This window comes from Eutrigla gurnardus, assembly GCF_963514095.1.
Source record: "Eutrigla gurnardus genome assembly, chromosome: 24".
Lineage (NCBI taxonomy): Eukaryota > Metazoa > Chordata > Actinopteri > Perciformes > Triglidae > Eutrigla > Eutrigla gurnardus.
The window spans coordinates 11,566,387-11,580,032 of NC_139935.1; the positions used below are offsets into that span (position 1 = coordinate 11,566,387).

General features: G+C 42.3%; 2 protein-coding genes across 2 annotated transcripts in view; both read right to left on the reverse strand.

The window, feature by feature from the left end:
• Window positions 1–220: 220 nt before the first annotated feature.
• LOC311010063 (uncharacterized protein) lies at window positions 221–3,902 on the reverse strand (the record flags this gene model as incomplete). The annotated part of the gene is made up of 5 exons (XM_084004544.1): window positions 221–554; window positions 665–747; window positions 1,295–1,624; window positions 2,387–2,671; window positions 3,758–3,902. The coding sequence occupies 5 exons, from the start codon at window positions 3,900–3,902 to the stop codon at window positions 435–437; spliced, it is 963 nt and encodes a 320-aa protein (XP_083860670.1). The 3' UTR covers window positions 221–434.
• The window catches only part of LOC311010064 (scavenger receptor cysteine-rich type 1 protein M130-like), a gene marked incomplete at its 5' end in the record, with an annotated part of 423,347 nt that continues 413,237 nt past the window's right edge, over window positions 3,537–13,646 (reverse strand). Inside the window, 4 exons of the mRNA XM_084004545.1 lie at window positions 3,537–5,251; window positions 5,345–5,659; window positions 6,660–6,938; window positions 7,032–7,346. Coding sequence (XP_083860671.1) covers window positions 4,881–5,251; window positions 5,345–5,659; window positions 6,660–6,938; window positions 7,032–7,346 — 1,280 coding nt within the window. The 3' untranslated portion in view covers window positions 3,537–4,880. The remainder of the gene's footprint in view (window positions 5,252–5,344; window positions 5,660–6,659; window positions 6,939–7,031; window positions 7,347–13,646) is intronic.

The window sequence follows — 13,646 nt, forward strand, 5'->3', positions numbered from 1 at the left end:
GCAAAGCCCAGCAGAGACTCCACTTCCTCCGTCAGCTGAGGACATTTGGGGTTAGCAACAGAGAGAAAAGTAGTGCACAGAGCCTCCAATGTCATTGGCTGCAGTCTGCCTACCATCGCCTCACACTATGACACCAGAATCATCAGGAAGGCTAGAAACATCCCCACTGACCCCTCCCACCCAGCACATCACCTGTTCACTCTTTTACCATCAGGGAAGAGGTACAGAAGCATCACCAGCAGATCCTCACGCTTCAGAGATAGCACCTAGCTCCAAACCCCCCACTTCAACATGGACATCTTTTCATGTCCAGAGTAATAACAATATAGTAGAAATGTGATGAGTCATATTTCCAGAGGAACATGCGTATGAACATGAGCTGGTGTCGGTGTGTTAGAAACCCATGTGGATGTGAGAGGAGCTCCTTGGAGGTGCTACTCTGCTCCCCGAGCTCCTTCCTGTTCAGTCGGCCCTCCTTCAGCTGCACCAACGCCCAGGTTGTAGTAATCCGGCTCCACGTCCTCCCGTCTGCCCGGCTTCTGCCCCCTGCTGGCCTGGAGAGACGTGACAGCACACAGACATGTGACTTCCTGCATGGCTCCTCTCTCCAGGTCAATGAACACAGACTGAGTCAGTGCTCTCAACAACAGACATGTGTCAGTACCTTAAAGTAGAAGTAAAGGCCAACGTTCACCAACAGCAGAAGCAGCGGCACGGTGACCAATCTGATGATGACAGGTCTCAGATCTGATGATCAAACACATGGACAGTCATCACATGACTCATCATGACTCCAACAGCTGCCATTCAACACAAACTAGGGACCTGGCATTCTGTCCTCCAGTCCATTGTTTGCTGTCACCATTTACAGACCTGGTTTCACTTTGTTCACTAGATCAGGGCTGGATTCCAGAAAGCAGGTTTAGTTAAACTCTGAGTTTGTTAAGCCTGAGAAGAGGGACACTCTGGGTCCTCTGTTCCACAAAGACAGTGAACCTAAACTTCCACCTAATAGATATGGAAGCACATTGATTGGAGCAGCCTGACGTCGGGACACGATGTTCAGAATCAGAATCAGAAAGGAGTTTATTGCCGAGCATGGGCAGACTGGCAATCTGGCATCAGATTAAAACCATATGTCTTAGGCTGCCTGTTTGCACAATATTCTTCTGCTTCATTTTCAGCTGCAGCCACATTCTTTTTGTGTCTGTGGGATTAAACCTAAATCTAAAAGAATATTATTACATTTCACTTCTTCCAGTCATGCTAATCAGGAATTGAACAGTCAGCTTACCTACGACAGTGACAGAGAGCAGAAGGCTCTCATAGGAGAGGTTATGAGAAAGAACATGGATGTGATAAACACAGCTGTAGCGTCCCTGGTGGGCGGGCTCTGCAGCAGGAAACAGGAAATGGGCAGTGTGATTGACAGCTGGCTGGGTGTAGTTGTGTGCTGAGTTGGAGGAGGTGAAGGTGAGCTGGAAGGAGCCTCCTGGGTACTGTGGCTGGACGGAGCAGAAGACGATGAAGGTGGAGCGCCTGAACGCCTGAAACCCCTGCTGCTGGGCCTCGGAGACCCCGTCCATGGAGGAGGACACGGAGATGTTTGGCTGCAGCAGCAGGTCTGTAAAGACAGAGAGATGATGAACGATCACATGAGGCTCGTTGGAGATGAACTGCTCCTCGCCTGGAAAGTAGACGAGATCAGGCGGCAGCAGCAGGAGGCGGAGCCTAAAAGCTGCCGTCCAGTCCAACACTTTCCAGCAGCCTTCATAGACGTCGCAGGAAGTCATAGAAACAGTTACATCCTGTTAGATGCTACCTGTAGTTTGTGAAAACGTTCAGATTGATATATTTTTTAAGAATTCATTTGGATTTATTCATATTTGTTCATAAATATCTGGAAATGTGTGTATGTTGCATTTTATTCTCTCCTTTCCTCTCTTGATGTCTGCCTCATAAAGCATGATGTAACTACTTGTTTTGATAAGTGCTATAAATAACCTTTATTATTGTTGTTATAATTATGGTTATTATTATTATCAAACACAAAAGATATGTTTGAAAACTTTTATTACACAACATGAGACTTAAAGCCCACAATCTAGCGTTAAATATTAGAATGAGATCAAGATACGCTGTGGAAACAGGAAGTGATGTCACAAGTCTGCCAGGTGAAGCTCAGCAGTCTATGGAGGGTCTGAAGCTTCCAGAAACCAGCCCACTTCTCTACATTCTAGGACGTCATTGTCCTGGAGAACTTTACAGTTCAGTCCAGTGGAAACCACTGACTGTCACTGGGACAGAGGAAGGAACATACTGGGAACACTGCTGTCATAGATGATGTCATAGATGATGTCATAGATGATGTCACTGAGGGGCTTACCTGAACAGGTGAGATTCAGGATGAAGGAAGAGGAGAATGATGCTGCACACTCCCTCAGAGTGGATCCAGAATGAACACAGTCAGACCTGATCCTCCACACAGGTCTGTCTGAGGACTCCTCTCTCTCTCCTACAGAAACAGCAGAGCCACAGTCCAGCTCTCTACAGGCAACAGCTGCTTCCTTCAGGGTCCAGTCATAGCCAACCACTGGTCTCCAGTCTCCCTGTCTCACCTCCAGTGTTCCAGCACAGCGACTGGCTCCTCCCACCAACCTGACATCAGGCTCTGAACAGAAAGAAGAGAGTCGTCAGTCAAAGAGCAAAGTGAGTTTGATGAGAACAGAAATGAACCAGATCAAAGCTGCAGCTCCTCTTCTACCTGAGCAGGTGAGTCCAACAGCTTTGCCAGGTGAGCAGGTGTTTCTATCTGAGCCTGAGCTTCTACAGTCCAGGAGAGCAGACTCATGGCCTCCACACTGGAACTCTTTGGTCCACGTTGGAGCCCCCACGTCTCCATAGAGCGCCCCCTGGAGGACTGAAGGAGCCCCACAGCCAAGCTCCCTACAGACCACCTCTGCATCCTGCTGGTCAAAGTCAGCTTCACACACTGAGGACCACCACTGGTTGGACTGGTTGGACTTCACCTCCAGTCTGCCTGAGCACAGACTAGTCCCATTCAGCAGCCTGACAGAGTCTGGAGAGATGATAGAAGATCAAATAGAGAGAGAGAAAAGACACCAGACACCAGAGAAAAAGATGTCATGAAACTATTCAGTGATTCAAACTGGACTCAAAACAATTCCACCATCAGTTCATCATGATGTCACAGGTCTGACAGGTCTCTCTCCTGGCATTTAAGATGTGTCAGTCAGTTAGTCTTGGTTCTATTTTCTGTATTTATTTGATTTGGTTTGTTTGTTTTAGTTATTTGATTTGTTCATTTGTTTGTTTTACCTCAAACCCACACAAAGGATGATAGAAATTAATACAAACACCCTGCACATTAAATGACACACAAGGAAAAAAAAAACACACACACTCATATCAGTTTCAATGCAAAATCGTATATTATAACCACAAATGCAAAAACTCCCCAATTCTCCCCCCAAAGTCCAAACTCAGAAATTTCACACCAAAGGAAAAAAAAATCCACCTCAAAATTCCACTCAGGGTTTTTGTCCAATAGTCCGTCTTTGTCAAAAAACAAAGAACAAAAAGAGGGAAAAAGAAAAAAAAAAAAAGATTCCTCAAAACAACCAGCACATTTGTTCCAAAAGCCTTCAAAATAAAAGAAAAGTTGTACTCACTCACACTCTCATTCACTGTCCTGTCAGTCCGTCAGTCTGACGTCAGTCCAGTCCAGTCGACTCACTTGTCTTCCGGGTTTGGCTGCTGGATGTCTGGCGTGAGATGATGACCGGCTTCTCGTAACAGATGAGCAGTGCAATGGTGAAATGAATGGACCGGCGGGAGAACGAAAACGGATTGAGATGGTGTGTGAACCGGAGCGGCTGCATGCGGGTGATCAGACGTGAAAACGGGATTATACTGCCGTACTTTCTCGGACGCTGTGGGCGTATTTAAAAAAAATGCCGGGCGAGCGGAGTGAATGGGTGAGTGCAATAACAGTCTTCCAGGGGTGTGTGTGTGTGTGTGTGTGTGTGTGTGTGTGTGTGTGTGTGTGTGTGTGTGTGTGTGTGTGTGTGTGTGTGTGATGCGACAGATCCATTCACAGATCCAGGTTGTCACAGTTTGAATTTGAATGATTCTGATTCCGATTCCTTGTTTCGATTCCGGTTCTTTTAAGAGGCAGGGTCAAAAAAGTTTAGAATATTATAAATGAGCTAGCTAACCAACGGTCTTTCTGAATGAAATAGTCTGACATTCTCCATCAACTTTAATTCTATGAACTTTTTACTTTTTATGAACTTTATTATGAATTTCTGTTTTCACCTACAATATAAATATCAAATCTATGAACTTGAAATATTATAAATTATTTATACATTTTCACAGGGGTACACTTTCCTCATGAGAGCTTTATTTTTGAAAACCTCATGAAAACACATTTACACATGAGTGTATGATGCTGCAGGTAAACATGTTACCGTGCTCCCACTGATGGGCTAACCTGGTGCAGAACAGCAAATAAACAATAAGAAACAACTTGTAAAACCTTCCTTTTGTTGCACCGACATCTTCCCCTTTGCCGCTAAGGTGAACGGAGTAGGCTCAGCACATCACGGAGTCGTGGAGTCACCAGCCTGGCTAACGTTAGCAATCTCAGGTCGTAAATTGTCTATGAAAAAATATGTGCCCAACCCTAATCAAGATGCATCGGGAATCGGTTTATAATCTAATCGTGAGGTGCCAAGAGATTCCCACCCCTAATATGGAGGGTCTGAAGCTTCCAGAAACCAGCCCACTTCTCTACATTCTAGGACGTCATTGTCCTGGATAACTTTACAGTTCAGTCCAGTGGAAACCACTGACTGTCACTGGGACAGAGGAAGGAACATACTGGGAACACTGCTGTCATAGATGATGTCATAGATGATGTCACTGAGGGGCTTACCTGAGCAGGTGAGATTCAGGATGGAGGAAGAGGAGAATGTTGATCTTGCACACTCCCTCAGAGTGGATCCAGAATGAACACAGTCAGACCTGATCCCCCACACAGGTCTGTCTGAGGACTCCTCTCTCCGTCCTACAGAAACAGCAGAGCCACAGTCCAGCTCTCTACAGACAACAGCTGCTTCCTTCAGGTTCCAGCCATAGCCATCCACTGGTCTCCAGTCTCCCTGTCTCACCTCCAGTGTTCCAGCACAGCGACTGGCTCCTCCCACCAACCTGACATCATCAGGCTCTGAACAGAAAGAAGAGAGTCGTCAGTCAAAGAGCAAAGTGAGTTTGATGAGAACAGAAATGAACCAGATCAAAGCTGCAGCTCCTCTTCTACCTGAGCAGGTGAGTCCAACAGCTTTGCCAGGTGAGCAGGTGTTTCTATCTGAGCCTGAGCTTCTACAGTCCAGGAGAGCAGACTCATGGCCTCCACACTGGAACTCTTTGGTCCACGTTGGAGCCCCCACGTCTCCATAGAGCGCCCCCTGGAGGACTGAAGGATCCCCACAGCCAAGCTCCTTACAGACCACCTCTGCATCCTGCTGGTCAAAGTCAGCTTCACACACTGAGGACCACCACTGGTTGGACTGGTTGGACTTCACCTCCAGTCTGCCTGAGCACAGACTAGTCCCATTCAGCAGCCTGACAGAGTCTGGAGAGATGATAGAAGATCAAATAGAGAGAGAGAAAAGACACCAGACACCAGAGAAAAAGATGTCATGAAACTATTCAGTGATTCAAACTGGACTCAAAACAATTCCACCATCAGTTCATCATTTACTGTTTTTCTCAATTGCTTTGCCACAATTCTCAAAAGATAATGAATATTTTCTAAACAACATGTGTAAACCTCCAAACCACTGGCCACTGCTTCACAACAGATCATCATTTCTCATTCCTTTAGAGAAACTGCAAATATTTTAGCACATATATGCAAATGAGTACAATTATCTACAATTTGCACAATTAATGATTGAACATATCTTGCTGATCAAAACAGATTATGTTGCTTCTCAGTTGAATAGTTGTTCTCTTCAAAACATGTATGAATTCTTTCATGGTTTACAGTCGTTTTACATGAATACAAATACAGGAACAGTTTCCATGGAAACGTGAGTGCAGTGTGTAATACTGTAAAAGAAACTTGTACTGATGAAATCAGCATGTGGATAGTATTCAGTTTAGTGTTCAGTTCACTGGACAAACAGAACATTCTAGTAGAGGAAACATTCAGGGTCAACTAAAGAAATAGGACAAACCTGAAATGTGGATATAAGGAACATTTCCAGGCTCCACTGCCGTCCTGAAAAACATCTCAACATTCTGACCACCATTGTTTCCATGAGGTCAAAGGAACTTTTCATTTGGAGGGCAGAGACTTTTTATATGAGACACTAACTTTGTTTTGAAGCACGACTTCAATGTTTTGAGTGAGTTCTGACCTTTTGCAGGTGAGTTATGGTGTTGTGTTGGAACATGGAAGCTATTTAGACAAATCAGGTTCTGAGAATATTAACAAAGTTTCAAGAGATGAGCCAAAGAAATTGAAATAAACTGTAACACCAGAACATGTTTAGAACACCACAGCCTGCAGCAGTGACACAAAGCAACATTACTGATGATGTCATAGATGATGTCACTGAGGGGCTTACCTGAGCAGGTGAGATTCAGGATGGAGGAAGAGGAGGATGATGTTGCACACTCCCTCAGAGTGGATCCAGAATGAACACAGTCAGACCTGATCCACCACACAGGTCTGCCTGAGGACTCCTCTCTCCTTACAGAAACAGCAGAGCCACAGTCCAGCTCTCTACAGACAACAGCTGCTTCCTTCAGGGTCCAGACATAGTCATCCACTGGTCTCCAGTCTCCCTGTCTCACCTCCAGTGTTCCAGCACAGCGACTGGCTCCTCCCACCAACCTGACAGGCTCTGAACAGAAAGAAGAGAGTCGTCAGTCAAAGAGCAAAGTGAGTTTGATGAGAACAGAAATGAACCAGATCAAAGCTGCAGCTCCTCTTCTACCTGAGCAGGTGAGTCCAACAGCTTTGCCAGGTGAGCAGGTGTTTCTATCTGAGCCTGAGCTTCTACAGTCCAGGAGAGCAGACTCATGGCCTCCACACTGGAACTCTTTGGTCCACGTTGGAGCCCCCACGTCTCCATAGAGCGCCCCCTGGAGGACTGAAGGAGCCCCACAGCCAAGCTCCCTACAGACCACCTCTGCATCCTGCTGGTCAAAGTCAGCTTCACACACTGAGGACCACCACTGGTTGGACTGGTTGGACTTCACCTCCAGTCTGCCTGAGCACAGACTAGTCCCATTCAGCAGCCTGACAGAGTCTGGAGAGATGATAGAAGATCAAATAGAGAGAGAGAAAAGACACCAGACACCAGAGAAAAAGATGTCATGAAACTATTCAGTGATTCAAACTGGACTCAAAACAATTCCACCATCAGTTCATCATTTACAGTTTTTCTAATTGCTTTGCCACAATTCTCAAAAGATAATGAATATTTTCTAAACAACATGTGTAAACCTCCAAACCACTGGCCACTGCTTCACAACAGATTATCATTTCTCATTCTTTTAGAGAAATTGCAAATATTTTAGCACATATATGCAAATGAGAACAATTATCTACAATTTGCACAATTAATGATTGAACATATCTTGCTGATCAAAACTGATTATGTTGTCTATCAGTTGAACAGTTGTTCTCTTCAAAACGTGTATGAATTCTTTCATGGTTTACAGTTGTTTTATATGAATAAAAATACAGGAACAGTTTCCATGTGTAGAAGAAATTGTGTTACCTTACAATTCTTATTTGGTTTTGGTATAATGTTCCTTTCTCTCTAAACATCAAATGTCCTGCTGAGCTGTTTTCCATTGTGTTAACCCTTGCCGTCTTGATGAAAAGACCCTTTGATCTGTCCCCCTTCCTGGACCGTCTCCGAAACACCTTCATCTCACATACTTGATCAAGGCCTTCATTAATGGCCCCTGTTGTGACACTATGTAGAAAGAACCCAGCTGTTCCGAGGGAAGTCACACCTTTATGTTGTCTCAGGACGTCTCTTCCACTTGGGAGAGACGCGTATTGAATCTATGTAAATCCACTGTTTAGACCTGCCCCTTTGGTTCTGTATAAGTTGTCTCTTGCCTCACATCATGTAGAATGGACTGTGTGGCAACTGCGACATTGCTCTTTCTCCACTGTCAGTGATTAAACCTCATTTGAACCAGCCACAGAATTGGACCTGAAGAGTTTCTTCCACACTATGGCGTTGTCGGCAACTCGCTAACCCTGGGCTAGAGGACGTCTGGACTGGAGCCAGTGATTTTGAATATTAGCAATCGGCGCCAAATTCAAAGGGTAAAGGAAGCCTCTTGTAAAATTCCTAACTTTTGCTGATATTCACAACCCTGTCTCAGGTCCGGATCTTCCATAGACCCAGGTAACGCGATTTAAATTTTCAAATAGCAGCAGTTGACTGCAGGCTGTTCTGGTGAGTTTTAAGCAAAAAGGCCTTATGTAGTATAATAACAGATTGCATGGTGGAATTCTCCGTCACCTTATGGGTTTGAGTTTTTCTCGGTGTAACAGATTATTATATGAGGTGGATGATATTGTTATGGAGTAACCAGGCTTCCATACTTACCTCCCATTGTTATGTGAGGTCGACAATATTTAAGTGGGGTAGCCAGTCCGCCACTCATATTGTCCTAAATCCTATTGGTAGTGTAATGACAGTTTGCATAGTAGAATTCTCTGTAAATTAGGATTTTTCTGTGTGAGGGATTATTATATGAGGTTGATGATATTGGAGTAGGGGTAGCCAGACCACCGCTCATATTATCCTAAATCCTATTGATAGTATAATGACGGTTTATAAAGTGACATTCTCTGTGATTGAGGATTTTTCTATATGAAAGATTGTTATGCGAGGTGGATGACATTGAAGTTGGGGTAGCCAGACCGCCGCTCATGTCATTGTAATCCCTACTTGGAAATGCAATGACGATTTGCATGGTGAAACTCTCTGTGATCTTATAGATTTCAGTGTTTCTCTTTGTAAAAGATTGTTACATTGAATGAATGAGGTGTGTATAACCGGTTTGAAAGTTGTATGAGCTCATTGTAACGTCTTATTTGTCAATGTTGTGTATTTGTGTTTTGCCGTGATTTAAGGCCCGCCGAGGCCATAAATATGTTGTTTTCTTGCTGTGAGAAATTATTGCTGGAATTGAGTAGTTGTTCAGGAGGTTACAATTGAACACAACATTCCAGCTCTAGTTCCTTATCCATTAGTTAAATAGCCTTTTGATCACTGTGATTCACGACTGCTGTTTTGCGATAAACCACGTGGCTAAGAGCACTTTATTTTCATGTAAATACAAATTTTTCTTCACTGTGTAGAATCACTTCTTTAGCTAGTTGGGTTGTAAGTCTGTTTTAATTAATTTTCCCCAACCTACTTTAGTTTTCTATTTAAATACGTTATATTCTATTTTTTTTATTTCTTGTTACTCAAGACTGTTAGTAACTTGCCCTTTATCCCTTCTCTAACTAGTTGGTTTGTCTCTCTGTTTTAATTTGTTTCCCCCACCCTGCCCTTTGTTATTTACTATAGTTTAATTGGTTCTTTTAGTATTCTGGCTTCTCTTTAGCCTGTTGATTCGTTTATTTTTTTAATTCACGTCACCCTACCTACCATCTATTATTTTAGTATTTTTGTAAATATTTCATTTTTTTCAATTTTATGATTTCTTGTTTCTCATAACTAATACTGTACCTTATCCTTCTAGTATTATCATTTCGTTTGAGCCGGTTATTTCTGTATCAGTTAATTTGCCCCCTTTTATTTTTTGTCAAAATACTATTCTCAATATTTAGTACTATTATTATGTTCTCGTTAATCATTTTATAATATTTTTGTTTCAATTGTATTTTTATTTTCACTGTATTTCATTTTTATCTTTATTATTATTTTTTTCATTTTCGCCTGGTTTTTGCCTGGAATGCTCTATACAAATCTGGCACCCTATTGAACGGAGTTAAACTGAGAGAGTGTTCAGAGACACCAGGATGAACGCATTCACAGTAGCGTTCATCAGGCAGAAATACAGTACGTTCAGTTCACGTTCGCCCAAAATATGAACGAGTTCAAGAACTATCGTTCAATGAACAGGTTCAGGCACAACACTGTTTAGCAGTATTGCTTCTGTAACTAGTTGGTTGTCTGTCTGTTTTAATGCATTTTCAGCAACCTACCTGTTGCTATTTTAGTCTTTTTGTAAATACATTATTTTTCTATTTTATTACTTCAGGTTTCACATACTGTTAGTACCTTGTCCTTTAAGTGTTATTGTTTATCTTAACTAGTTTGCTGTTTTTTTTTTGTCTATATGAATTAATTTTGACCTTTTGTTAATATTAGTTTTTAAATTTTTTAAATGTATTATTTTCATTTTTAAATTTCTCGTTAATAATTATGTTGGTTTTAATTTTTATTTAATCTTATTTTTTATTACTGTTTCATTATTATTTTCGCTTGTACATTTCTATTTTATTTTTTCTCTCTTCAAAAAAAAAAAAAAAAGAGGGATAAATTAACTGAATTATGTGACTTGCCATCAATCCTAAAGACCTGAATTGTAACTTGAAACGTTGAATTGTCCTCTGAGGTTGTAAACACAGTAGGCGTCTCCGGCATCACTAAACAAAACCCAGTAAGTGCTCCAATGACAGTGGAATTAGGCCCCCTATCTAGAGAACATGCCTTTCAAATACTGATACCCCTCTGAACTTACTGGGTCGTGATTTATTATGTCAATTTGACTGCACCATTAATGCACCTCTTATGGGGTATATCTTGATGTACCTGATGCTAATGTTAATACTGTGTTTTCTAGGCTACAACAGGTTTCCCGATCAGTGACCCATGCTTGGCAGTTGCCCTCTCCTCAACTTTCTTTAAAACTTCAAACATCTATGACCATATAACCAAACAACCCACTTCTCCTTTCCTTTCTTGGTTAATTTCTGAAATATCTGACTCTTTGCTCTGGTTTCCCTCACTCCATTGTCTAGCTCATCACGATGCAGTTCCAAATTCTGAGTATATTCAAAAAGCTGAGCAAGATGAAGGAGCAACCTCCCTCTTGCATGTTAATGATATATATTTTGGTCATGCAGGGATTGCACTTGATGTAAAACTATCTCTCACTCAACAACCTATGTTTCAGAAGGATGACGGTGTTCCCCATATCGCAGTAGCTACCGCTAACAAATACGACACCTTGGAGCTGGGCAAGATGGTAAAGTTATTCCAATGTTGTAATGACAAAACATTTTGTGATACTGTAGCCAGTTACCCACTGTACAAGGTTGGCTCTTTGGGGTACATCCTGTGCGTCTCTTTTGACCCACAACCTGTTATCTTTTCAACTCTGTCACAGACAGAACCACACCTAGCCCCCCCAGCCTATTTCTCCATCTACAACCTCCTTCCATCGTCATCCCAGATCCCTCCTGCTTTGTGTTCCTCCCACCTTAATGATGTGGGACTGATTCTTTCTGCTTCTAGTGTAAAAATGAATGTCAACCCAGATAAACCACTCCCAAAGAAACGCCAGTATCCCCTTAAACCCGACGCAGAACTTGGAATTGCACCTGTGATAGAGTCCTTGTTAGAACAAGGAATAATAATAGCTACCTCCAGCCTCTGTAACACTCCCATTTTGCCCATACAAAAAAACAAACAAACAAACAAAGAAGACAAGTTATAAGATCTCAGTGCAGTTAATGATGTGTTAACCCTATTTTTCCTGTAGTTCCAGATCGCTGTATTTTTTTATTTCAGTCACGCTGTGGAAACTACTTCCTCCATGGTACTGAGATCTCCACTAAACACTATTTGCCCCCAACTCTGTCTCCCATGTTGTCTTCCGCTCTGAAACGCAACATTTTTCCTCCTCTAGACAGACTTGTTATGAGTTCACCCTTCTTTCCAAACCTAACCTTACTATTGAGCGCTGATCACCTCTTAACTCTGTTTCCCTCCTTCCTTCCCTAATTGATGGCAAGCCATATAGTTGTGAAAGTTGATCTTAGTTGATCATTATGCTAACCCCGTCCCGAACCACTAGACAAACCACTTGCAAAACCTGAGTTAATTTGTTTGTAGATGGTAGCTCATACCGCTCTCCCACTGGAGCACTTGACTAGAACCCTATGAAATCTGTTTTAATTTTTCAAGATTCCTTTTATTTTTCCAGAATTTCGTGCTCTCCGTTTTAATTTTCTAAATTCCATGTTTTCCCATTTAATTTTTCCCAAATCCCATACTTCCCGTTGTAATTTTTCTAAATCCCGGTTTCTGTTTAATTTTTCTAAAAACAAATTTCCAGTTTAATTTTTCTAAATTTTTATTTTCCATTTTATTGTTTTTTTCCCCCCTAAATTCCATGCTTTCTTTTTTCCATTTTTCGGACTTCTGTGTTTTCCGTTTAAATGTTTCTAAATTTTGTTTTCCGTTCTCATTTTTCAAAATTCTGTTTTCCGTTTTCATTTATGGAAATTCAGTATTTTATAGCATTTTTTCATCAAATACTGTCTAATCGTGTAGGTGATAGATCAAAATAAAGAAATTTCTAGCAGGCCCCTGCCCCTGACTTTCGCTGTGTCTAAAATCAGCGTATCTGTCAATCCACTCGCTGCTATTTATGTTTCACTTTTCAGACATGCTGGATGAGGCGGTGTTCCCGTTGATTACACAACGTTTAACCCTCCCCCACTTTTCCCTTTTCTTTCAGCTTAGGTATGGTAACAAACTCTTATAATGTTCGAGAAAACGTTGATTTTCAGATTTTGACAAATTCCACGAAATTCCACGTTTTACAGGTATTCTTGTCAGATTCTGCGTTTTAGTCTATGTGCATTGTGGGAATCAGAGAGCCCTAGACTTGACTCAGGTTATGCAATTGGTCCCCTATTTGAGATCCTAGAATCTCCCCCACCCCCTCCCACCCCCATGCTCAGCCCCACAAGCTGAGTTCTTTGCTTTAACGTGGCTACGTTACAAGCAGCCCCCGACACCTCTGAGCGCTCTGCCTGGTTGTGTTGTTTTATGAATTGTGGAGCTGCTGCGACGGCCGCGCATTAGCCACACATTTCTTGCTTCCTCAACTTGTTTGTGTGACACATGGTGTGACTTACAGGAGCAAATGGGGAATGGTTGCTGCAATAAGCAGATTTATGTTGCTCCTGTTACGTCCCTAAATTCAAACAATTTTGTCGACACAAACCAAGAAGAGCATTCCCCCCGTGAGGACTCTTTTGTAAATATGCTGATTGACAAAGTCATATGTTCACATGTTATTGTTATTGTTTTTTTTAATCATATGTTTTCAACATAGACTGAAGTTTTTGCAAACAGAAAAGCAGACACCACAACAGTGACTACTCTGCTCCTCAGAGACATTGTCTGCCTGTTTGGGATCCCACGCTGGATTAACAGCGACGACGGCACCCATTTCAACTCCTCTATCACACGAGAACTCTGCAAGGAACTGTGTTCTTCTGTCTAAGCTCTGCACTAACAGGTGATCGCAGCCCAGACACCTCCCACTGACGG